This window comes from Acomys minous, assembly GCF_964271855.1.
Source record: "Acomys minous genome assembly, chromosome: 8".
Classification (NCBI taxonomy): Eukaryota; Metazoa; Chordata; class Mammalia; order Rodentia; family Muridae; genus Acomys; species Acomys minous.
This window is the reverse complement of record NC_140489.1, coordinates 87323281-87349251: the sequence shown is the minus strand read 5'-3', so window position 1 is coordinate 87349251 and position 25971 is coordinate 87323281. Positions and strand designations below refer to the sequence as shown.

Genomic DNA, 25971 nt, shown 5'->3' with positions numbered 1-25971 from the left:
TTATATTGACAGTCCTGATCTAAGCTGAAGCAGGAAGACTCATGTGGGAGAAAAGGGAACTGATATGTTTTAAGTTTATGGAAAACAGATAAGGAAGGGACAGATGGTCAAAATCACAGTGAAACCTACTTCTTTGTAAACTAAGAGAAAAAAATTAAAACAGTGGAATTAAGTCACTATTCTAAGAAGAGGAGGAGGGGTAAGCAGGCCAGATATATTGGAAACTTTGGATAATTTATAAGATAGACAGGAATATGAGAATCAGCTTTAGAAAAACTAAAAGCACAGGTAGTAAGAGGCACAGACTTGATTTTCTGCTTGGTCTGGTATAGTTTAAATAGTGGGGCTGGAGAGATGGCTCAGAGGTTAAGAGCACGATCTGCTCTTCCAAAGGTCCTAAGTTCAATTCCCAGCAACTATATGGTGCCTCACAACCATCTAGAGTGAGATCTGCTGCCCTCTTCTGGCCTGCAGGTGCACATGCAGGCATAACACTGTATACACAATAAATAAATAAATCTAACAAAACAAAGCCAGGCTTGGTGGTGCATGCCTTTAATCCCAGCACTCAGGAGGCAGAGGCAGGAGGATCTCTGTGAGTTCGAGGCCAGCCTGGTCTGCAGAGTGAGTCCAGGACAGCCAAAATGACATAGAGAAACTTTGTTTTGAAAAATCAAAAACAAAAAACAAAAAAGCCTTCTAAATAGTGTAAATACAGTTAGCTTAATTATAACTCTGCTTGGGGAGATGAACAAGAGAGGAGCTATGTGTGGGGGGAGGGAACTCTTGGTCCTCTGCTGCTGAAGGAAGTAAATACAAGTGTCCTGGACAGTTTTATGTCAACTTGACACAAGGTAGAGTAATCTGAGAGGAGGAGCCTCAATTAAGAAAATGCCTCCGTAAGATCAGGCTGTAGGCAAATTTGTAGGGCATTTTCTTACTTAGTGATGGATGGGGGAGGGCCCAGTCCACTGTGGGTGGAGCCATTCCTGGACAGGTGGTCCTGGGTTCTATAAGAAAGCAGGCTGAGCAAGCCATGAGGAATAAGCCAGTAAGCAGCACCCCTCCATGGCCCCTGCATCAGCTCCTGCCACCAGGTTCCTGGCCTGTGTGAGTTCCTGTCCTCACTTCCTCTGATGATAAACAGTGGTATGGAAGTGTAAGCCGAGGAAACCCTTTCCTCCCCAAATCCCTACAGCTCGTGGTGTTTCATTGCAGTAATGGCAACCCTGACTAAGACCGTACAGTTTCTGTCTTAGTTTGGGTTTTGTTGCTGTAAAGAGACACCATGACCACATCAATGCTTATAAAGGAGAACATTTAACTGAGGCTGGCTTACAGTTTTAGAGGCTTAGCCCATTGTCACCATGGTGGAAAGCATGGGGGCATGCAGGCGGACACGGTGCTGGAAGAGGAGCTGAGCGTTCTACACCTTGGTCTGCAGGCAGCAGAGGGAGACTGGCACGCTAGGCCTAGCTTGAGCATAGGAGACCTTAGTGCCCACCTCCACGCTGACGCACTTCCTCCAAGAAGGTCTACTCCACATTCCTATTCCAACCACCGCAATTTCTAGGACTGGCCATCAGAGGACAGTGCGCTGCTGCCTGTCAGTCAGGTAAACCAGGGAGGTGACTGGAGGTGCTGGCTTCTGGGGCAGCACCGGCAGGGTGGGCGAATGGACCCAGCACCGGCCTCCTTCTTCATTACAATCTTCATAGTTTGGATTTCTAAAATATTTCCTTGCTTCATAACCAAAGGGAAAACAGAAAGTGGCACATCTAAAACCACCCAGGCCTCTCCTTCCCTCAGCTGCCTGCAGAGAGAACAGCACTTCTACCTTTCTGAGTTCTGTGGTCGGCAGATGCTAGGCTGACTGCCTCACCCTCCGCGGCGACCCGAAGCCGCTTGCCCTGCCTTCCGTTGTCTCTTGCTGGGTATTTGGTCACAGCAATAAGAAAAGTGACTATGACAGATCTCTGCAGGCACCACCTCAGGGGCAGGGGCCAAGGTCACCACTGAGTGGATGCCCTGTCCCTCCGGCCCATGGCAGGAGCTGTCCCTTCTAAAAAGGCTAACTTCCCACTGCAGATGGCACGCTAGCTGCTCTGCAGAAACATTTGGTGGAAATGGCAGAGATAATTTCGGCCTTGCAGCTCCTCCAGGCTTGTCTTGCTGTGCCACTAAAGCTCCAGTCTCGTAGTGATGCTGGCATTTCTTCCAGCTGCCAAAATGTCTAGGTGCCCAAGGCTTCCATGTGTCTTTCTTAGAGTCAAGCTATCCCAAAGTTATTTACCAGGCCACACTTAGCTTGGTTATGAGCCCAGGGAACTAGCTTGTTATGTAAACCCACACTATGGAACACCATAACTCATTAGGCCACAGACATTTCCTCCAATATTACCCCCACACTTATAAAATACCTCCTGAGCTTTAGCTGAACTCTGAGTGGAAGGTAATAATATGTCTCTTATTTTTAAAGATTTTATTGACATTGGTGTTCTGCCTCCATACATGTCTGTACAAAGGTGTCAGATGGCCTGGGACTGGAATTATAGACAGTTGTGACCATGTGGGTGCTGGGATTTGAACCCAGGTTCCTTTGAAAGAGTAGCCTAGCCAGTGCTCTTAACCTCTGGCCATCTCTCTCGGCCTCTGATAATTTCTGATTCTACAGTGGCATGGATAATTTGACTTATCAATAACACAGAATATGTGTTATATTTAATAATATGAGTTATAGAATATATGTGTATGTACTAGATATGCCCAAATTATCTTTGCCATCTTCAAATTATATACATGCAAAAGTAGATTCTATGTACATTAGAGTTTCCTTCTAAATGATTTCCTCATTTTTATTTACTATTCATGAGAGTTTTGCCCCTGTGTATACACATATACAGTACCCAAGAAGTCAGGAGAGGGTGTCTGAACCACTCAAACTGGAGTTATAGATGGTTGGGCGCCACCATGTGGATGCTGGGAACTGAACCCGTGTCCTCTGAAAAAGCAGCAAGTGCTCTTAACTGCTGAGCCATCTCCTCAGGCCCCATATATAAGGTTTTTAGATGAGAAAGTCTTACTATTAGGTTTTGGGGGACTTGAGATGACCATTTTAAAAACAGATGTCCAAGCGAGCTTGACTCAGTTTCCGGGACATCAGCCAAGGAAACCATTCAGGAGCTCTTCCTCCCACTCGCCCACCAACAAGGATGAAGACCACACCATGGGAGAAGCTCTTTTGGAAACATTCAGCGTTGGAATTGTTCTTCAGGCTCATTTTTTAAAAAATTATTACTCTATTTCTTAAAATATGTATGTGTGTTTTATTTGCATGCATGCCTATGTGCCGTGTTCATGCCTGATGCCTGAGGAGGTCAGAGGAGGCCTTTGGATTTCCTGGAACTGACATTACAGGTCGCTGTGAGCTGCCATATGGGGGCTAGGAATCAAACTTGAGCCATCTGGAAGAGCAGCAAGTGCTCTTAGCCATGGAGCCATCTCTACCCTCTTCAGTCGAATTCTTCCCCTCCCCCCCCAGGGTCTCTCTGTAGAGCCCAGCTGTCCTGCAACTTTATCTGTGGACTAGGCCTTGAACTCAGAGATCAGTCTGCCTCTGCCTCCCAAGTGCTGAGATTAAAGCATGTGCCACAAGATTTCAGTTCCATTCCTGGAGGTTGGTGACCCTTTTTGTCCTAGTGACGGACTGAAAGAGACAAAAGGAAGGAAGTTCTGAAAAATCTGGGGCCACTTCCACAGGTAGGATGGAGGCAGAAACACCATCACTAGATGGGGGCGGGGGACGGCTTGAGTTTTATATCTGATGTTGATATTCTATCCCAAAATAGCATATATTAAAGATTTTTATACGCTTAACGTTTTCTCCGTAAGGCCTTTATATTCTTAGCTATAGGCGAGAGCCCAAGTTTTTTGAGAACCTATGGCCAAACCATAAGTGAAATGCAAGGGAGAAAAAGCCCAGCATTCTTTACTGGAAGCCATATGCAAGCGCGATACAGCGACAGCATCTCACCAGAAAGCCGCTTCTATTTTTTACATCTCTGTCGTTATGCTATGGGTGTGAATTTTAACTGACATTTTCCAACTAAGAGAAATGGGGGAGGGGCAGTCAGATACCAGAAGAACACAAATGGCCTCCAGATTGAAGGAAGAAGGCCACTTGGTTCCAAGGGCCTATTAGCCCCATAGGGACTATGGGAACACAAAGGATCTCAAAAGTAGGAAAGCCAAAGAGGCTGCATCATGCTTGATTTGCCACCCAACAGGTGTGTATATGGGGTGTATTTGTGTCTGTCTTGGCTGGATTTCTGTCTCCCCAGAAGGACAGAAGGAAGTCCTTTCAGCCCCATCATGCGGTCTGCCCCTAGAAGACCAGTTTCCCAAATAGGCTGGGAGCACCTTTTGTGGAGCTTGGGGACTCTCATTTTCTGCATGGACAGATCAACTGTTAGGAGGGTATTTGTCCCTCTTCTCTCTGTAGTAATCTGCAGCCTTTTGCATTTTCAAAATCTGGCTGCGGAAGTAATTGCAGCTGTATACCACTTCCAGCAGAAGAGGGGTGCTGTCCAAGCCCCCTTTCCCTTGAACCTGAGATGGACTTCATGCTCGCCTCACTGAGACTTTCAAGACAAAGTCATGAAAATGACTGCATTTCATTGTTTTTCAAGACCTCTGTGCTGTGTATGTAGCTTTGTGAGGAAGCCCAGGCAGGTAAAAAAAAAACAAAAACAAAAACAAAAACAAAAAAAACAAAAACAAAAAACAAAAAAACGGATATGTAGGAGTTGCCGGTGACAGCCAGCATTGGCCATTCAAGGTGCCACACAACTTTAATCCCAGCTCTCAGAAGGCAGAGGCAAGTGGATCTCTGTAAGTTTGAGGCCAGCCTGGTCTGCAAAGTAAGCACTAAGCCATCGAGAGCTATATAGTGAGACCTGTCTCAAAATTAGAATAAAAAGCGTGTATGAGAACAGCTTTGAGATACCCCAGCCACCATCTCACCACTGGCCACAGCTGTATGACGTTCCTTATGCAGGGACAACTGGCTAGGGCTGGAGAGGTGGCTCGGTGAGCGACAGTGTCTGCTGCACAAGATGAGGACCTGAGTTAAGATCCTAGCAGCCATATAAAACCCCAACGCACCTGTAACCCCAGAACTGTGGATATGGAGACAGGAGGATCACTGGGGTTTGCTGGCTCCCAGCCTCACCCAGATCCAAAGAGAGACCTTGTCTCAAAAGAAAAAAAGCAGAGAGGAGAGGGATGGGGCAAACGGTATATAAACACACACTCAGCTATCATCTTCATCATCAATAACATACAGTTAAAATAAAACACCTGAGTGAGACAAGGTCCCTCCCACCAGAATCCCCTAGAGTTCTAAGACAGTATACTGGCACCGCAGTGTGTAATGGCTGTCTTACACCATCCCATCTGGGGTAGGCTCTAACGGGATAGCTGATGCCTCGAACACAGGCTGCAACAAAAAGAGATCAGCGTTTGAGAAGTATAATCTCTAAACATTTTTGTTCATGCAAACCCCTTAGCATCGTGTGAAAATACGTATATTCTCACACTTTTTTTCTTGCCATCTAAAATTTTTGTATCGGTTTAAATGTCTGCAAAATAGATCTTGAAGCAAAACATCACACTATTCTGTAAATGCACCAAGGGGCTAGCTAGCTAACGGGGCCCTTTGATAGGTGTGATCACCAGAGTTAAAACATGGGCAGTGTGCCTTCTTTAGGAGTCAAAATGTCATTTTTAGCAACCCCCCCCAACAAAATCTGTTGTCTCTCTCCCATTTTTCCTACTGGTATTCATTATGATAATAACAGATGAGTGATGGTTCATCTCCATTGCCAATTGGATTGCTTTGGCATCACCTAGGAGACACACCTCAGGATGTGTTTGTGAGGGCATTTCCTGGAAGGTGTAACTGAGGAGGGTAGACCCACTTGAACTGTGGGTGATATCATCCCATAGGCTGGGCTCCTGGTCCAGAAAAAAAAAAGGAGGAGGGAAGCAAGCACATGCCCCAGCACCCCCTTCTCTCTGCTCCCTGACCTGTTGACAGGAGGCACAGTCATCAGTGAGGCAGCCCCCAGCTGTAGTGAAGGTGGCTAGTGACAAGGAACTGCACTGTAAGGGCTGAGCCTGAGAGCTGGGCCCCCTTTGTGTCCCAGAGACCCCCTGGTTCCCTGCTCCTCCTCCCTGAGTTGTCAGCAGATACCCTGCCACAAGCTGTTATTGCATCAGGTCCTCGAGTCACATGTCTCAAGATCAGTGCTCTTCCTCCAAAGGAAGAAAAGATGGCATTCTACAGAACATTCTAGACTTAAGTGTCAGGCTAAGCTTTTATTTGTCCTCAAGACAAGGTCTCACTGTAGCCCAGGCTGCCCTTGAATTCATTTTGTAGCTCAGGTTGGCTTTTTTTCTTTGTGTGTGTGTGTGTGTGTGTGTGTGTGTGTGTGTGTGTGTGTGTATGTGTAGGCTCTTTGGGAGACACTTAGTGTCTTCTAATTCTTTCTGCCTTTATTTATTTATTTATTTTAAGAAAGAGTCTGTGCCTGAAACTCTCTTGACCAGACTAGTTGGCCAGAGAGTCCTGGGATTCACCTGTCCCCACCCTACAATGCTGGAGTAAGAGGTACGCACAACCATGTGGGTGCTGGGTATTTGGACTCTGATCTTAAACACAGGACAGTCTCCCCATCCCAGCCCTAAGTTTTGTAGCAAGATAATACTTTTAAACTTATCCGCAAACCCTAAATGACTGGCTGATAAAATGACGTCAAAACAAATAACTGGATCCAGGGCTGACTCCTGGCCCTGAGTCTTCAGCCGATGCCTCTTGTGCCTCTTTGGAGTTTGTCTGGTCAGCCAGTCATCAGAGAGCTTAAAACTGACCCTGGGGGTGAGGTGGGGGGAAGGAAGATGAAGCTGGAGATGCGTCTCAGTTGGTAGAATGCTTGCCTGGCATGCAGGAAGCCCTGGGCTCGATCCCCAACAGTGCAAAAACCTGAAGTGCAGAAGACGAAATGTGAGGGGAGGGACAGAGCCAGGTGGATGTGTGTATGGATGGGGGATGCTATGTGCACACGAGTGCTGTGCCCTCGGAGGCCAGAAGATCTCCTGGAATTGCAGTTAAATGGTGAGCTGCCTAGTGTGGGTGCTGGGAACTGAACTCAGGTCCTCTGGAAGAGCAGGAAGAGTTCTTAGTCACTGTGCTGTCTCTCCAAATCCTCGTGTGCATTTTTTTTTCTCAAAAATAGACTCATCAGAGGGTAGACTAAATCGGAGGATAAAAGGTGGAAGAGCTTATGAGAAAGGATTATTGCAAGAAATTTTGCAACTGAAAATGTGTGTTTTGGTAAGGGTAGAGGTTTTGAGAAAGATGCCTTCTTCTTGATTCCCAGGATAACAATAGAAATACATTATAAATGAGGCATTCAACTTCAGCATTTGTTGCAATATAGTAATTACAGTTATGAAAATCCCGAGAGGAAACAATCCATATCAAATGTAGAAACAAATTAGCTTAATGTGCCGAGTTCTGCCAAACAAGATCTACCTCCAGGTTAATAACTGATCCATTTTGCAGACAGCCTGTCAGAGCTGGTAGGTGACAGATTTTCCCGCTTGCCTCTCAGACATCAGTCACCCAAACACTTGCTTACTGAGCTTCTTGGGCAGCTCTTGAAATGAAGTGTCTTCATTTCACTTGGCTCGTGTGTGTGTGTGTGTGTGTGTGTGTGTGTGTGTGTGTGTGTGTGTGTGTTGGGTATGCATGCATGTGTATATGTGTGTTCACATGTGTGTGGGTACACATGTACGAAGACTTGAAGTTGGCGTCTGGTGCCTTCTTTGGCCTTTCCCCACTTTATTTATTGAGGTGAGGGTCCCCTCAGTTGGACCCAGAGCTCACTTGTGGACTAGTCTAAGTAGCCATATGTATTGGGAGTCTCTGTCTCTGCCTCCTGGGTACTGAGATTACAGATGACTCTGACACCTGCTTGGCCTTGACATAGATTCTGGAGATCCGAACTCTGGTCCTCATATTTGCATGCTATGCGTATCCACTGAGCACTACCGTGTTTGATTCAGAGAGCATGAACGAAGTGGAGACAAAGTCAGATGTGGTTGCACACTCCTGTGATCCCAGCACTTGCCTGGCAAAGGCAGAAGGACTGTTTAATTTGAGGTCAGTTTTGGGCTGAAGGACCCTGTTTCAAACACCAAACTGCTGGGCGTGGTAGGCTCATGGCTGTAGTTCTAGAACTAGAAAGTGTAGACAGGGCCTGGAGAGATGGCTCAGAGGTTAAGAGCACTGTCTGTTCTTCCAAAGGTCCTGAGTTCAATTCCCAGCAACCACATCGTGGCTCACAACCATCTATAATGAGATCTGGTGCTCAATTCTGGCATGTGGGCAGAATACTGTATACAAAATAAATAAATAAATAAATCTTAAAAAGAAAGAAAGTGTAGACAGAAAAATCAGGAATTCAAGATCACCCTGGGTTACATAAGCAAGCAAGTTCCCAGATAGCATAGGCTACACAAGACACTGCTCAAAACCTAGCCAACCCACCACACACACACACAGATCTGCACACACATGCACACTAACACACACTGAGTAAGTAGTCACAGCATTGCTGTCAGGATAACTTGTCTGTCTGTGCTGCAAGTGAGCCAGCTTTTCAGGGACACTTTGGGGACATGCTGTTTTGTTTACACCTTCGATTGTAATATGAACTTCAAGTATTGCAAAGCTGTCGAGGCATCAACACGATACGAAGTTTGAGTGTTGCCATTGTGACAACTTTATCGTTTATTCTTTTATTAAGCTCATGATACTAGCAGGCAGGTGCACTGTGGGTAAGAAACCTGAGAAGGCGTTTGCTCCTATAAGCTTGTTTCTGTTGCTTTTCTGCTGAACTCCCCAGGGGCCACCCCTCAAGCAAGTCAGCGAGAATGGCAGCTAGCCAGCTTCTCTCTCTACTGGCTTCTCCAGCTCCTGAGGCGCTGGAACCTGCTCCTCAGCAGGGTGTAGCACCTCCTAGGCACTCTGCTGTCTCAGGGACTTTGCACTTCGTGAGCCCGCAACTGTCCTGTACTTTGCTAGAGGGCACAACTTTCAGTTAAGCATCGCGTATTAACGAGCAAACAGAAGAAAAATGCTGCAGGAAACATCTCCAGCCTTTGCTTCGGCTAGCAGTGAAGAGAGAGTCCCCCAGGCTGGAGGAGGGACAACCACTGGGCTGGCATTTCTGGTCTCGGTCTCGGGAAGGCGGCTCTGACCCTTAGAGTGGGTGTAGCATAGGGCCCAGGAGAACGTGCAGGGTGGGGCTTCTGGGTGGGCAGAGCAGCGGCACCCACTGGGAGGTGCTTGGGAGCTGCTATCACTCACCCCAACTGGCTGAGACCCTCATAGTTCAAGCACCTCAAGTTCCCGGATATGACTCATGTCTGGAGCATGGTGCTTATCCTCGAGTTTGTGTCTCTTACCACTGGGTCCCTCATTTGTCCTCAGGTCACGGCAGCTCCTCCCACTGCTGGAACGACACCTCACTGGACAGGGAGTCCTGCCCTGGTGCACCGGGTGGATGGGGGTGGGGTGGGGGGCTAGGGGTGGGCGGGGGGGGGGGAAGGTTGCAGGGGTGGGGAACGGTTCTGTCAGTAAGAGTTGCTATGTGTGGAGCAAAGAGCGCTCTACAGCACAGGGTGAGGAGCCAGGCTTGCTCAGCTGGGGATGACATTTTCTTCCTACAGATGACAGATTTCAATATAAATTAGTAGCATAAAGAGTTCTGCTGCCATCTGCCTCCTGCCTCGTTGTCCGCTGCGGATGCGGCTCAGGATCCTCAGTGGGTCCCAGAGACCTGGAGCGGGAGCCCGGGTGCGCAGCGTTTTCCTCTGGTGACACAGCGTGGTAAAGTCACTTCAGCGAGGCGCAGTGCTTGGCGTTTGACTAATAAGCCAGGCAATCATAACACCACGGCGCTAAAAGTTGCTTGGAGCTATGAATTATTTCTGGAATTTTCCATTTAACATTTTCACACCACAGGTGACCTAGGGGGCCAACCATACAAAGCGGCACTCTGGATAAGTGGTGAAATTTTCATTTAGGCTTTTGTTTCTTCTCTCCATTGGTTTCTGTTTCTTCCTTTTTCTTTTGTTTAAAGATTTATTTATTTATTATTATGTATTCAGTGCTCTGCCTCCATGTACACCTGCAGGCCAGAAGAGGGCGTCCTTCTGCCTCTGCCTCCCTGAGTGCTGGGATTACAGGCAATTTTTTTTTTTTTTAACTGATGGGCTTCGGGAAGCTCTGATAAAGTCAGGGTGCTCGAATGGCCTTCCCCGTGTGTGCCTGACATTGCTGCCACAGGAGTTTTGAGACAGGGTTTGAAGAGATGTTTGAGTTTTGATGAACTTTTCTCCAGAGCCATGAAGCCACTTAACGCCGACTTTGAAGCCTGCCTGTGCAGCAAACCAAAGGGGAAAGACAGCAGCTGCTTTTCTCACGCGCAAGATGGAGATAGATGCATGTGTGAGTGTGTGTGTATGTTGTGTGAGTGTGTGTGAGTGTGTGTGTGTGTGTGTGTGTGTGTGTGTGTGTGTGTGTGATGAACGTAGAAAGGAGACTATGAAAGGGGAGAGAAAGGTCTAAAAGAAATGGAGGGACATAAGAGTGATGGAATTCATGTGGCATCAAAACACAGACAGGGTGTTGCTACTTGTTGAGGGAAAGAGATCAGCAAGAGTGGGACACTGGGGCGTGTGAATAAAATATGTAAAAATTACAATTTAGGGCAGGCGTGGTGGCACACGCCTTTAATCCCAGCACTCAGGAGGCAGAGGTACTCAGATCTGTGTGAGTTCGAGGCCAGCCTGGTCTACAAAGAGAGCCCAGACCAACCAAGGCAACACAGAGAAACCCTGTATTGAAAAAAATTAAATTAAAAGTACATTTAAAAAAAAGAAGAGTTTAAGCCAGATGTGGTATAGGACACCTTTAATCCCAGCACTTGGGGAGGCAGAGGCAGAGGCAGGTGTGAGTTCGAGGACAGCCTGGTCTACAAAGTGAGTCCAGGACAGCCAGGGCTACAGAGGGAAACCCTGTCTTGAAACAAAACCAACCAACCAATATATGCGCTCGAGGGTACACGCATGCACGCAAGCACGCACACAGAGATTTTATTTGTGAAACAAAGTTTACAGTACTACCTCTAGTTGGAAAAATCTGGGTTCTTGACAGATGTGCCCATATGCATTCTCCCCTGAAAATGGCAGTGGGGGAAGGGGAAGGAATTCTCCAGGTCTGGAAGATTTTTTCCTTCTTTTTTTTTTTTTTTTTGTCTGTGGGTGGGACAAGCAAAAGATCCCTGTCACAGCCACAAGGCCTCTTGCCCGGTGTGAAGGGAAGCTCAGAGACAAGAGGTCGAGGGCCCTGAGGGCCCTGCAGACCAAGATCAATCTGCACGGAGTGACCAGTGGTGCCCACAACTCCTCGGCAGCTAGAGCCCTGGCTAAGGGGACCAGAGAGTCCTGAGCCGGGGGACACGCCCCTCCCTCTGCCCCCACCTCCCCATCCTCCCCTAGTGGTCCCCTCCTTCTTCTTCCAGGTCATCACCATTCTGATCCTAACAGCTCACCCTGGGGGTTTGGGCTGAGGGATTATCTCCCTTAGCCACCCTGTTTTAGAATAAGTTGGGGGCCAGCAAGATGGTACAAAAGGCATGGAAGCCTGGAGACCTAAGTTCCATTCCCGGAACCCCTGTAAAGGTGGAAGAGAACTGACTCTACAAAACTGTCTCCTGACATGATGCACGCTAACCCCACGGGGAGAATAAGACCACTACCACAACTTTGAAGTGTGCTTTGCTAAATACTGGCCAGGTCCATGGATACAGGCCAGGTCCATACCCAGGATTCCCAGAGTGTGGTACCATATTACATTAGACAGGGGCTCTGTCCGACCCTCCCCCATACATGTTTTAATTGGCTTAAATTTTTCCCTCCCCCTTTATTTCCAAAAAATATGACTCTTTGTATTAAGAGCCTTACACAAAAGCTATCATGCTATGTGCTGCGTATCCCCACCTGATGCTATCTTGGAAAATATGTAAAAAACTTATATATAATATATAAATTCATAAATTAATATATAATATAATATAATATATTATATTTAACCAGTTCCAGTAGCCATTTACTTTTTTGTCCCAAGAATTTACTAATAAAACTGATCCAAAGTTGAGCACGGTGACACACACTTGTAATCTCAAGACTCAGAAGTCTGAGGCAGGAAGACGGGGAGGGGAGTTCAAAATCAGCCTGGGCTAAATAGCAAGTCTGGGCTAACCGGGGCCACACAGTGAGACCCTTTGTCAAAATACAAGATGAGGCTAGATGTAGTGGCCCATGCCTTTGATCCCAGTACTTGCAAGGCAAAGGTGGTTGGCTGTAAGTTTGATGCCAGCCTGGGCTACATAATGAGTTTCAGGCTAGCCAGAGCTACATAGTGAGATGCCACCTGTTCTCCCCTCCAAAATAATAATAAGTAAATAAGAGAAGAAAACAAACAAGAAGAGAAAAGATGCTAAATCCATTAACCTGGCACAGTATTAATTCATAGTTCAGCAAATGTAACGACTGGGTATATGTCTAGGTTACGGTCGGCTGGGCTAAAGAACAGGTGTGGATGTAACTACACCAGACATGTGGCTTAGTTTTCATCAACTTGACATACACTAGGGTCCCCTGGGAAGAGGGGCACCTCATTTGGGGCTTTGCCTCTATCATATTGGCTTGTGGGCACGTCATCTGTGGAGCTTTTATTTACTAATAATTGATGTGGAATGTCTCAGCCCACTGTGGGCAGTGCTGTGCCTACGCAGGTGTTTCTGGGTTGTATAAGAAAGAAAGCTGAGGCTGCAGGTGATACGTGTCTTTGATCCCAGTATTGCAGGGGTAGAGGCAGGGGCAGGGGAAGGGCCAGGGGCAGGCCAGGGGCAGGCCAGGGGCAGGCCAAGGGCAGGGGCAGGGGCAGGGGCAAGGCCAGGGGCAGGGGCAGGGGCAGGGGCAGGGGCAATTGTATAAGTCTGAGGTCAGCCAAGGATACTTAGCCAGTAAGCAGCGTTTCTCTTCTGTCTCCAGAGTTCCTGGCTCCAGCTTCCGGCCTTGGCGTCTCTCAACGGTAGACTGTAAATATCTAGAGTTGGGCAGTGCTATGAAGGACCTGACCATTCTCTTTTTGGGGAGAGCTGTTGGAGGATTTTGGAGCATTAAGCTAGAAAAGGCTGTTGTGTACTTGGAGCTTAAGGAGCTGTTTGTTACGGGCGGGGGAGGGGGCGGGGGGGGGGGCGGCTTGGCAGATTAGCAGTGCCGAGGGTGCAGACCTGGAGGCCTAGATTGTGAAGTTTCCGAGGGAGGCAATAACTTCATCAGGGCTGTTTGTGTTTTGGATTAAGAATCTTTGGAAGTAAGACTTTCGCTTTATTGGGACAATTGATGCTCAATAGCTGGAGCTGTGGTTAAAAAGAGACCAGCACCGCTGAGAGAATCTGGGAAGAATTTCCTAAGGGTCAGCACGCAGAGCCGCGGCATTGCGAGCTGGCAGCCAAACTTGGTGATGTGTGGACTCTTCCATGTGGTAGTTGTTTGGGCAGCATGGAAGAAAGCTAGGGGATCGAAGGGGCCATGGGGAGAAGTTGAAGCCTGGTACCGCGTCCCAGGATCAGGGTTCCTGGAGACAGGAGGGAAGTCCATCAGTGGAGATGCGGACTGGGCTGCAGGGCAAACTGCAGCACCCTGGAGATTCCAGGACTGTAAGTGCACCAAGGACAAGAACAGGTACGGCGTGGAGCCTCCCCAGCCTACAAAATGAGCAGTGTTAGTTTTCTATGAGTAGCTTTAAATCGTGCAGCTGGATGTGTAGACCAGACACATCTGATGTTTGTGCTGGCTGGGATGAATGCTTTGCATAGCAGGAGCCGTCAATCAGGCTGCCCTCAAGTGGCACACCCCATCGGCTCCTTGTGCCTCTTTCGCGATCTCTCTGTTTTTGCTTTGTTTTGTTTTGTTTTGTTTTTTCTGAGACAGGGTTTCTCTGTGTAGCCCTGGCTGTCCTGGACACACTTTTGCAGACCAGGCTGGCCTCAAACTCACAGAGATCGGCCTGCCTCTGCCTCTTGAGTGCTGGAATTAAAGGCGTGCACCACCAGACCAGGCCACTTTTGGGCGTGGTGGCACACGCCTTTAATCCCAGCACTTTGTCTTTTTTGATGTTTTTTTTTCTCTCTGTGCAAGTTCTTCAGGCCTACTTTCCAGTTTATCAATTCTTTCTTCAGAGGTTTCTAACCTGAATTTAAAATATACATACACACATAATTATTTATTCATTTTACATCTGGCTCATAGGCCCACCCTCTTGGTCCGACCCTCCCTACCACTTCCCCCTTCCTCTTCCCCTACTCTTCAGAGAAGGGGAGCCGCCAACAACAACCTACCCCAGGACATCAAGTCGCATCAAGACTGAGCGCATTTGCCTCTGTAGCCTCGACAGGGGGAAGTGATCAAAAAGCAGGCAACTGAGTCCATGTCAGAGACAGCCCTGCTCCCCTCACTAGAGGACCCTCATGAATCCCAAACTGCCCAACGGCTATATCTGCGTAGGGGGCCTAGGTCCAGTCCGTGCATGGTCCTTGGTTGGTGCTTCAGTTTCAGCAAAGCCCCTCTGGGCCCTGTCTAACCTAGATTTTAACTTGTGCAGAATTTTGAATTTCAGTGTGTGAAGTCTCAAAGTCTGGGACAAAAGGCAGAGGTGCCTATTTACATATCAAAGTGGACCTGGCGGCTAGGTTCTCCCAGCATCCCTCAGCCACTACCTGTTACAGGCTTTGGTTTGCATACCCTGCCCTCCACCCTAAAGGGCTCTGTCCCAGGGGCTGGGCCACTCTCACCTTAGCTGCTTTTCCCTATATCAGCCAGCCATTTTGGTTACCTGTCCTTTTTGTACCTTTGACCTCTTGGCTTTTTGTACCTTTGACCTTTTGGCTGCTGTACCTGGCTCTCCCTACTCCCCTCCCCCTCTCCCCACAGACTCCAGCCCAGTCTGTTCTGGACTCTCCCAGATGTTCCTGACTCTTGCCCCTTCTGTCTCTCTCTGTCTCTCTGTCTGTCTCTCTCTCTGTCTGTCTCTCTGTCTCTCTCTCATCTCCAATAAACTTCTTCCTCTACAGTACCTAGGAGCAGCCATGTCCTTTCTTTCTTTTTCATTCACTGTATTACTTCTATTTTACCCATTTTGAACTCTTCCTGTTTTTATATAGCATTTTGTGTTTTGTTTCAACTCGTGTTATTTTCTAATCACTTTGCTATTCATAGCCTAGAACCTCTGGAGACCTTCCAGTTTTGATCATCCTCCTCGCTGTACAGGCTGCTTATCCTACACAATAGATTGTTTCCCGTGTTGGTTGTATTTGTAAATTATAAGTGCCTTTCACCCAGCCGTTAAGTGTGAGAATTCTGTGAATTTCCTCTAAACAAAAAAAAAACAAAAAACAAAAAACTTCACTTTTGTCAGTCAGGCATTCAGGGTGTCACCCAGTCAGAATCTTAATTTAATCTTAATTAACTCTTAACTTCTCAGCATTAACATTTCTATAGTGGGTGGGTGTGTAAATGTATCTCTGCTCTAGATAGGGGCAATCTGTGCTTGTGAATTTGAAAAGCGCCTCTGCTTTCCCATGCTGAAATGGGTGGGGTTTGCCTTGATGGGAAGTCCAGGATCTGGGTGTCTAAAACACAGTGACCACGTTCAAGTGTACAGAATGGAAGTTGCCTGGAGTAGCTTAAGGGCTCTGGGTGCTTTGTAGTTTTGTGTTTTGCTTTGTTTTAAATGAATTTTGGTGGAGGGAGGAGCTGATCCTCATGGTCAGGAATGGGGTTGATTCTTACCCTGACTGACAGAGGAGCTGTTAGGTCACCGGGCAGATCTCACGTAGTTAAGCATATGTAGGGCCCACTATAGTCACACCGGGAGATAATAAAGAGGGATTTCCCCCTGACAGGTCATTTCAAGGACAGTAACCGTCACAGAGCTTGTGCCCAGTGCTGATTTAAGTCAGCCTTGTTTATCTCTCCTTGCAGGAAGTGCCTCACTGAGGGTGTCCTACAGGGAGGGGGCAGCTGCCCCACCCAGGTAGCTGGCATTTTACTGGCGCATCTTAGGTCAGCCCTGGTGTTTTATGTTTTTATCAGTCGGCTTCCCCACAACCTTGTCATCACTTTCTGCTGGGCAAACTGGCCACAGCTTGTTTCCAGTTGTGTTGGCCAAAGCTCCAGTTTGTTTAGAGGGTCCCATCACCTGGGGCTGCCCCAGGTATGTGCACACTGCTCACTGACAAGCTCTGTTCTTTCCTTGTGTGTGTGCACCCTTAGAAACTCTCCTCACTCCTGCAGTCTTGGCCAGCGTTCCTCACGGTGCCTAATGCTCACCCCTAGGCTTCCTGTATCAGCTTGCTGCCATTGCTTAAAGGGTCTCTGCCATGTGCTGTGTGCCTCTTCCCTGGGGAGAAGTAAGGAAGTGTCTATGCGTGTAGCTAGAGAGGGCACAGGGCAGAGGAAGGGTTCTGTAAGTGAGCCATCGGCTTGATTGCACTTATTTGCTCACAGGATTATGAGCAGTCACAGGCAGAGGGTATACCACTCGGAAGCCCTGGGTGACTGGACTCTCGGGCCAGGGTCTTCTGCCTCCTCCTCCTCCTCTCCCATAGAGGACAAGCTCCAGCCTCACCATTGTTACCTTAGACCTAGCTAGAAGCTGGATTGCTCTGCTTATTGCAGACTTAAGGCTGAGGCCCTCTATAGGTCATTACTGTTACTCGGCTTCAAGACAGCTTGGCTTGTAATAGCTGTGCTATGCTCCATCATAAAGTAGAAGGTTGGATGTGGTGGCGCACGCCTATAATCCCAGCACTCGGGAGGCAGAGGCAGGCAGATTGCTGTGAGTTCGAGGCCAGCTTGGTCTACAAAGCTCCTCCAGGACAGGCAAGGCTACCTAGAAAGACCTTGTCTTGAGGGCACGGGGGGAGGGGGGGCCTATGCCAGAGAGACACCAAAAGCCTGGAGTCCCCTTCTAACAGGAAGTGATCAGAGCCCCCAAAGGATGTATAAGGACTCAGGCTAAGGAGGGTCTGAATAGTTCTAGGGACAAGGGATCATTGAGTTTAAGATTTTTTTTTTTCTAAGATGGTTTCTCTGTGTAATAGCCCTGGCTGCCTAGACTCACTCTGTAGAGCAGGCTAGCCTCAAACTCGTGAAGACCCACCTGCCTCTGCCTCCGGAAGTACTGGAATTTAAAGGCGTGTGCCACTATGCCCAGCCAAGTTTAAGAATTTCTATAGCAGCCTTTTACTTGCAATAATACTAAAGTCATTTCTGTTAGATTCCAACCTGGAAGCCCCTCTACCAAAGGGAAGCAACGGTAGACGGAATTGGTTTGTCCTCTGTCTGGCTGCATGTGACATATCCATGACTAGTTTCTCCACCATGGGAGGGATACACATCTGCCTGACTCCTAAGGATTTTACCACAGCATTAGACACCGAGAACAACGGACTGACCCTTATTGTTTGAAGTTAGTGTGACTATTATTCTACAAACCAAATGTAGGATAATACAAGGAGGAGGAGGAAGTCCTTTATTTCTCAAAATTACAAATAAGCCACTGCATTAATGGCATCTGTAGTGGACATACCCACAAAACAAATAAACAACAAACTCAACATCATGCTGGAGTCAGAGTTATCTTAAAAACTGCAGCTTGTCAAAGAACAGAAAGATCTTCCTAAGAAAAGTAATGCTGAGGGCTGAGGACGTAGCTCAGTGGTAGGTAGGGTGCTGGCCTTGGGTTTGATTCCCAGCGCGATAAAGAAATCGATGTCAGGAAATGTAAGACTAGCAGGATGAAAAATATCAACAAATTAAGCATTAAATTTGCCCCTGTGTTGTGATGTAAAGTTCTCAAAATTGCCCAAATTTAGAAGCTGAATGTTTCAAAAACTGACAAAATGTCCATAAACCATCTAGACCTTCGTCTTGTATGGTGGAGGGGAAATGGCGGTGAGGTATGGAATAGGAGACAGTTGCTCGCTCTCATCCTATTCTGATAAGGCAATGGCTCTCAGCCTGACCAGTGCTGCAACACTTCAATGCAGTTCCTCATGTTGTCCTGACTGCCAAACATAAAATTATATTCATTGTTACTTCATAACTGTAATGTTGCTACTATTGTGAATCCTACTATAAACATATAATATGCAGGATATCTGACATGGGACTCCATAAAAGGGCCAGTGGGCCCCCAAAGAGGTTTGCCCTGCAGGATGAGAACCAGTGTGATAAGATTCTGGTTAAAAGGCATTAAACAATTCAGGAAAAATAAGGCCAAGTTAGAGACAGGAGGGGAAGCGGGCTGCCAAGCTTTCTGACCTAACAACTGTATCCAAAGTCCAGGCACAATCTGTGAGGCCCAAGATACCATAGTGTAAGATGCTAATTTGCAAATGGTTTGTGATGGATAAAGAGGTGGAGCTGTTTTATATATTCGAGCTTGAGGCAGAGTCTTTAGGATGACTTCCATCAATTCTAGAAGGTCACATGGCCAAGGTTTGGTCAAGATAACGACACCACCTGCTCCCAGCACCCACGCGAAGGTTGGGGGCGGGGGAGGCAGAACACAGCTGAACCGTAGGCCAGCAGCGACCTTCATGTTTGTCAGCAGGTGGCGCTCGGCCTCCACGGGACCAGCTGCAGTCAACCGCCCCTCCCTCCCCCCCCCAAAGGTGCCACTTTTTCCTGGGCTGCCGCTTGTTAGGAATCATTCTAACAAGTTGTCCAGGGACCCCACAGGTGCTGCGAGGGGCCGTGCGAGTCCGAGAGCACGATTGTACTTCCTGGTCAAGGCCATCCGAGAGGGTGAGATGCGACAGTCACCAGGCTGAGGACAGGGGTCGAGCAGCAGCTTGTTCTCATACCTTTCTCAACCTTTTTGGGGGGTGGGGTGGAGTGGGGGGTGGGGGCGTAGCATATGCTAGCTTGGCCGGATGTGCATGCATGGGCTATGGTAGGCAACAGGTGACTACTTTACCCCACCCCACCCCCAACAGTCTCTAGCCCAGGTGTAATGGCCAAAGCATACGTCCAGGCTATAGTCATTAAGGACGAACCCCGCCCCGCAGGAAGGAGGCAGGGACCACTGGAACCGAAGCTGCCCCTCCTCCACTCACCGTGATGGATTCGATGTCAGGGGACAGGAAACACCTCAGCCAGGGCAGACTAGCAGGCGCCACACAAACACCTGCTTGGCCTAGAAAGTGGCACCAGGTGAGCTGGTTATCTTCGTGTCCCTGGTCCCATCGTTTCCCTAGGCTGTGGCTATGCTCCCTGGACACCTTCCAGGACCACCCCACCCCATGCCACTCACTTCCAACGTCGGAACTGAATCTAAGCACCTATAGAATGCACATTTAAATTAGCGCCCCAGTGTCCTCAAGGCTCTGGCGCCAGGTGATAATGTTGGTGATATCTCTTTTTTGGTGAGTGGGAGGGGCTTTTCTCGAACCTTACCGCCTTTCCTTGCAGTTTAGAGCGCAGTCAAGGGTGAAGAGCACTTAATAGCCACTGGGACTGGGAAAGCAGCTGGCCCAGGCAGACCTGGGTGAGCCACAGGTGGAGGAAGAGAGGGAGGAGGAGTGCTAGAGTTCCTGGCCAGGTTTAACAGCTTAATACCCAGGGGCAAACAGTGACAGCCAAAGCCCCTGTTCTCTTTCTAAATATGGACCTTGCTCCAAAGATGTCTTTCCACACACCCAGCCACTAGTCTTTCTAGACTGTACACTTATGTCAATGACCTAACTTCATGGCAGTCACCTCCCACAATCCTGTTTAAAACCCTGTCCCAGTGCACAGGCACAAAATCAAACTGCTAGGTGTGCAGAGTTCACAGTCCGGATCCCTCCTAACAGGAGCAATGTTTCCTCTGCTGGGCTGTCATGGAACACATGTGATAAAAGGGGAGCGGGAGGGGGGAGAGAGGGGGGAAGGGAGGCAGGGGCGTGGGGACAGAAGGAAGTACCCCAAATGAGGACAGGGTATCTCAAAAATCATTCAGAATCCAGGTATTGACAGCAGACACATTTTATTATAATCTTAATACAGTCTACATAAATTTAAACTGGTATTTATTTGGGTTCAGTTATAACATAGCATCATTTAAAAAAAAAAATCAAAGCACTGGTTGTCTGAAATAAAGCAAGCAATCAACATTCAATAAACACACTTGATTTATTTTGTATAAAAGGGTTAAGTTTACAACTAAACTTTTATAAAAAGTTTAGCATAAGTACGTCATTACATTTTTATGCAGAAATAGGTATTTCTGCCACTATACAAGAAAACTCTAATTAAAGAGTCCACAAGGTTTCACTCAATATATATATATATTTATATATAAATATATACACAGCATTCAGTAGGCTCACGTCAAAAAGGCCATTTCTGACCAAAGACTTCATTTAAGTAACCGAATACTGGGTCCTTCTGGTATTCACGCTCCACCTTTGAAAAAAGGCAAAGTCTGCTTAGATTGGGCAATTCCTTGTGATTTTTAACGTTTTTCGCTCCCCATGGTGGGAATAGTATATAAAGAAAGCCTTCCGACTGTAGAAAGGTCATTGAAAGTCTCTCATAAATAACGGTATCACAGGCCAGGTCGGAGAACACCTGGGAAAGATGAGCATTCTTAGTTTTCCTTCCGTTTCTCTTTTTAAAAAGGTCCATTCAACTCGTTTTCCTGGTGAAATGGTTGAAAACAAAACAAAAAGAGTCTTAAAAGATCCTGTAGACTTCTTGTTGTGCAAAAGAAAAAGAGAAAGTAAAAAGAAAAGAAGTCCCCAAACGCCTGCAAAAGATTGGAAGAGAAAGGCAGTTTAAGAGAATGTAACCTAAGGGCAAAGGCGGGCAGCCTGGCGCCGAGGAAGCCACAGTTTGAACATTTAAGCAAACCCTGGCGTCCAGATGCGGCACACAGACCCCAGCCTCAACAGCACAAATTAAACATGAAAATAGCAGACACTCAAGGGGGAAACTTCCCAAACCCAGTCTATTTGGATCTCTAGCAGCATGCTCACAGGCGCCAGTCTGCTCCTTGTAACAATTATTTGATTGAAAACAGCCCTTTAGTTAACAGATAGGGAAATCTGGACCCCAGAGCACAGGGGTAAGGCTCAGGGTAGCAGTCTTCCGCTAGCTAGAGAAATCTCAGAGGACTGCAGTTTTGGGGGAAGGAGGATCACTATGGAATTTATGACGATTAAGATTAATTACAGCCGAGGTTAGTACCTCATACCCTCGCCACTGGGCTCACAAAAGCCAGTAACACTTTGGTCTGGCCACCTTCATAGTAAGTTACTGGCTTCTTTCTTTCTCTTTCTTTCTTAAAGGCAAATGATCGGTAATCCTGAGTAACAACAGTTACAAGCCCCTTCATGCCCATCTGGTAAGACAAGCGGCACCGGTAACACAGCGAAGCATGCATTTACCAAATCAAACATTTTACAGACACACAAGCACATTACCAAAAAACGCGCACACAAGAGGCGCCGCCGCAGCAAACACTCACCATTTATTCAGCCACAGAGTACTTTGCTATCATTTGACATAAGCTCAGAAGGGAATTCAGATGCCTGGAGAGAAAGAGGATAAAAGGCAGGATATTAGACAATCTTAAAGGAAGGTAGCCCCCCACCTAATTTTACTAAAGTGCCAACAAGTCCCATTAAACAGGCTCATGCTACAGTGCAGATCCAGACGCAACCCACACAGAACTTAAGTAGCGATTTCACATGACGCTCAGTACACAATTTTCTCAAAAATAAAGTTAATGAACCTGTCTTCACAATGGATTTAAGAGTGACAGCTCGGGCGACTGCAAGCATACCGGCAGCAAGGTACTGGCGAGCGAGTCTCACCTGCAAGGACAGGATGCTGATGTCCGTGTTCAGGGTGGTCAGCGGCGTCCTGGACGCCTGGTTCTGCCCAGGTCTCTGGTGGTGCAGGCTGACGATGGTGGGGTGCGAGTCCAGGGCGATCTGCAGGTCCAAGATGTAGTCGATGACGTGCTGCAGGATTTCCATCTTGGTCACCTTCTTGTTCTGCGGGATGCTGGGCACCAGTTCCTTGAGCTTGGAGTAGCAGTCGTTCATGTTGTACAGCAGGCTCATCGGGTCGTCCACCGGCGTTTTGCTCCGGGAGATGCCCAAGCTGTGGTCCGACAGGCTGTTTTTCCTAACGGACCTCACCGGACTGAAGGCTTTCATGCTGCTAGTAGGAGGAGAAGCCTGGGAGGGAGCCGCCGCAGGGGGCTAGGCAGGCAGCGCGGCACCAGGCTCGGCTCAGAATGAAGCGCGAGGCGGGCGGGGCGGCTTTTATGGGCACTCGCCCGGGACGCTGGATCGGCCGTCCCTGAGCTGCCATTGGTGGAAGGGGTCCCGTCCATCATACTGAAAGAGTTCTCCCATTGGTGAATGAGAGCGCTAGGTTCTTCCGCGTTCGCAGCCAATGCCTGTGGGGTGGGAGGAGCGGGCGCGAGCCCAGCTGGGGTGGTAAATTGAGTACAGTACGCACTGGGCGCCGAGGGGGCTCGGTTGTGCTAAAGTGGCCGCCGGGTTCCGATTCCCAGAGCTAGCAGGACCCCCATCCCGGGGGTGTGCCCGGAGCAAGCTATCCCCGCCCTAGGGCTACGGGCAGCCCCACAGTCTCAGCAAGGCAGTGAGGGAGTCACAGGTCGCTAGCGTTAGGGGAAGACCCGGACCTTTGCAAGAAGGAAAGAAGCGCGCCTTTGGGAAGTTACGTTTGTAGGGTTCCTTCTTTTAAGATAAAGAAAGGCTACTTAAGGGCGGGGGGCGGGGGACACGACATACCCCTATACACGTTCAGGGCAGGCTTAGCGTGGGGTTTTGCAACTTGGAGCAACGCGGGAGGCCTTCTCGGAAACTCAGTGACACGAGTTATAGCGGGCACTGTGAGGTCTCGCTCAGACCGCAGAGGAGCCCCCGAGGGACTAGGCACGTTCGGGACACCCCCACCCTTCTCCCCGCAAGAATGAGGCAGGGTTAGAATAAATGACCCCATTAATCGAAGGTCATTAGTTAGGTTTGCACAGTGGAACTACATTTACATATGCTGCCCTTGGTCTGTGCCCTTCAGTGTAGGTGGCAAAGTGATGCGATTAATTATGCACAAATCGTGATTTCTGGTGTCACATTCCAGCACTTACAGCTCTTGGGAAACTCTTTGTCAGGTAGGTGGTCCTAGCTATTGGCTGACAGCTTATCTCAGTTTTTAAGGAAAATTCTGTTACGTATGAGGTTTGGAATCTTTCAGCACCCTAGGATTCCTAGACGCAGCTACGTTTTAAAAAGTTTGGAGCGCTTGATTCCAATATTCACATAATTCACACTGAATTCTCGTTCTGAAGACTTCCAAATATTAGTCGTGTATTAGAGGAAAAATATTTTTCTTAAAAATCCCAGAAAGGGTAAACTGGTAGTATCAGGTTGACTTTTTTTTTTCTCAATCCCTCACATCCTCTGTAATAAAGAGGAAGAAGACAGAATCCGGGCACAGCTCCGTGGTGGGGAAACAGTATTTTCCCTTCAATTAATGATTAATTTCTCAGCTGGTGGGCCAGGCAGTCTCTGACCTCCACGTGACAGCCATGTGCCCCAAGGCTTCTCTCTGAGCAGGCAGAGTCCGGTGGCATAGAGGTGGTAAAATCCAGCCACCTCAGTTTGGAGGCTGCAGAAGGACGCTGCCCTGCAGGGAAATCTGCGCAAACCCTGCAGTGCGACTCAGTGACAGTGTTCGATTGACGACTCGCCTCTGTTATTAAGCCTGGGAGTGATTTACTATCCGAGTCCCCCACAGTTCGAGCCTCTTGATGTGTGCATGTGTTTCTGTCACATACGTGCCACAGCGGAACAGATTTTGTTTTGACACTTTTGGTTCATGATGTTATACTCTGAGTATTTTACAATAATAGCCAATGTAAACAAACATCTCCGGGATTCTCAAATTATTACTTATGATTCTTGGACATTGCATCTCTGCGGTACTGACGCATTCTTAGCTTTTTCCAAGGACACCGTATGTTAGCACCCGTGCCAGCCTCATTATCCCAACAGAAAGGCCCTGGGCTGGATGATAATGAGCGCGGTGCAGCTTCGCTCGCTCGACACACTGGCAGCGACGACGTATGAGCGCCTTCTCCCAAGACCGTTCTTGTACCCTGATATAGTAAAATTGCTAAATATGGTGAAAGTTCTCTGGCGTTTCTTTCTTTGACTGCCATGCCAGAGTCCAGTCTGCCCGGCTGCGTTGAATCCGATTCTGTGGGCACACTACTCAGGTTTTGTATTCATTTAAAGATCATTTTAAGGGTATCATGAAACTGTTTAAGTTTATGACCGAGAAAAGGCCGGAGTTACTAGTAAGTCTGTCACGGCAAGCCCGGGCTGACATTTCTTGAAATTATATTTTGGGGCCCGGGATGTGGCGGGAGCCTTTTTTTGCGGAGGCTTATAATGACACATAAAAATCTGTCAATTGGTGTGGATGTGGATTTTCATGAGAGCCCTGAAGTTCAAATGATCCCAGCTGCAGGACGCGCCCAGCTGCAGTAAGGGCGGGATCCGTGGGTGGTGGGAAGGTGTGAAAGGCTTCCGGCGGGGGGTGGGGTGGGGTGGAGATATTGGCCGCCCCAGCTACCCACTGGGGACGCCCCCCACTTAAAGCAACAGACCCGCTCTGGAGTTGCCCGAGCCCTGCTACTAGGCCTCCGGATCCCCCACCGTGTCCAGGCCACGCGCGGTAATCAGAAGCAGGTTCCGGCCCAGCCACCTTGGCTACAATCCCCGCGTGATGCCACGGGGGCGGGAGGAGCCGGCGCGGCGGGGGCGAGTCTCAAGGTCCTCTTTGCACATCTGGCGCAATTGGGAGCTCTCTCCTTTCTTCCCCTCGGTTTTGTTCTCACAGCTGTGTCCATTCCGCCCGTGACCCCCCGAGTGATCCCTGACAGGTGATGAATTGGCAGCAACGGCGGCGGCGGCGGCGCGCGGGCCAGGCCGCGGCGGGGCCGGAGCCGGAGCCCCGGAGCAGACTCTCTGGCGCCAGGCGCGTGACGCCGCCCATTCACGCCGCCCTGCAGCCTTGTCCTCGCGGCGCCGCTCAGGCGGCTGCCATGGCAACCGCGCCGTCACTCAGCGCGCGCGCCCAGCTGATCAATGCCTGCAAGGCCCGGCGGTCCCAGGCTCGCCCTGACCGGGCCGTCAGCCTGCGCGCACCTGCAGCCTCTGCACGTTTTAAGTTTCGAGTGATTTTGGGGAAAAAGAAGGAGGGCCGAGAAGAAGAAAAGAACAAGAGAGAGAGAGGGGGAAAAAAAAGGAGCTGGGGGAGGGGGTGAGAGCGAGGGGGGGGGGAAAGCCGGGAGAGAAAGAAGAAAGAAATCTTCCTTTGCAAAAGGGGGCGTAATGTGGCTTAGACGTTGCCAAAGCAAAAGGGTTTGCTTTATTTCATTTGTTTTTGCAACAGAGGCGTGGAGCTGGCGGGAGGGTAGAAGTGGATGCAAAGGAGGTCACTGTCTCATCGCAGGGCAAGATTTATTTATTTTTCTGGATCTTCTTGGTCCTTGCCTGGATGGCTTTGACTCCAAAAGAAGAAAAGAATTCTTTGAAGGACCCTTATCCTCGAAGCCCCCATCCCCACCCCACTGCGCTCTACTGACGTTCTCTTAGGAGTCCTTAGTGGTTATGCAAAAAGCATCAGACTTTTCCAGAACAGCCCCACCCCCACCCCCATCCTGAGAGGTGGTAGGATGCAAGG

General features: G+C 48.5%; 1 protein-coding gene across 2 annotated transcripts; it reads right to left on the bottom strand.

Annotated features, from left to right (window-relative positions):
- Window positions 1-20213: 20213 nt before the first annotated feature.
- On the bottom strand, window positions 20214-22510 carry ID2 (inhibitor of DNA binding 2). 2 transcript variants are annotated; one of them, XM_084791513.1, is made up of 3 exons: window positions 22062-22510; window positions 21713-21776; window positions 20214-20992 (listed from the first exon to the last, which is right to left on the bottom strand). In XM_084791513.1, the coding sequence occupies exons 1-2, from the start codon at window positions 22407-22409 to the stop codon at window positions 21720-21722; spliced, it is 405 nt and encodes a 134-aa protein (XP_084647639.1). In that variant the 5' UTR covers window positions 22410-22510; the 3' UTR covers window positions 20214-20992; window positions 21713-21719. The 2 variants fall into 2 exon arrangements, with proteins under 2 accessions (XP_084647639.1, XP_084647640.1); XM_084791514.1 differs by having other exon boundaries at window positions 20214-20884.
- Window positions 22511-25971: the final 3461 nt, after the last annotated feature.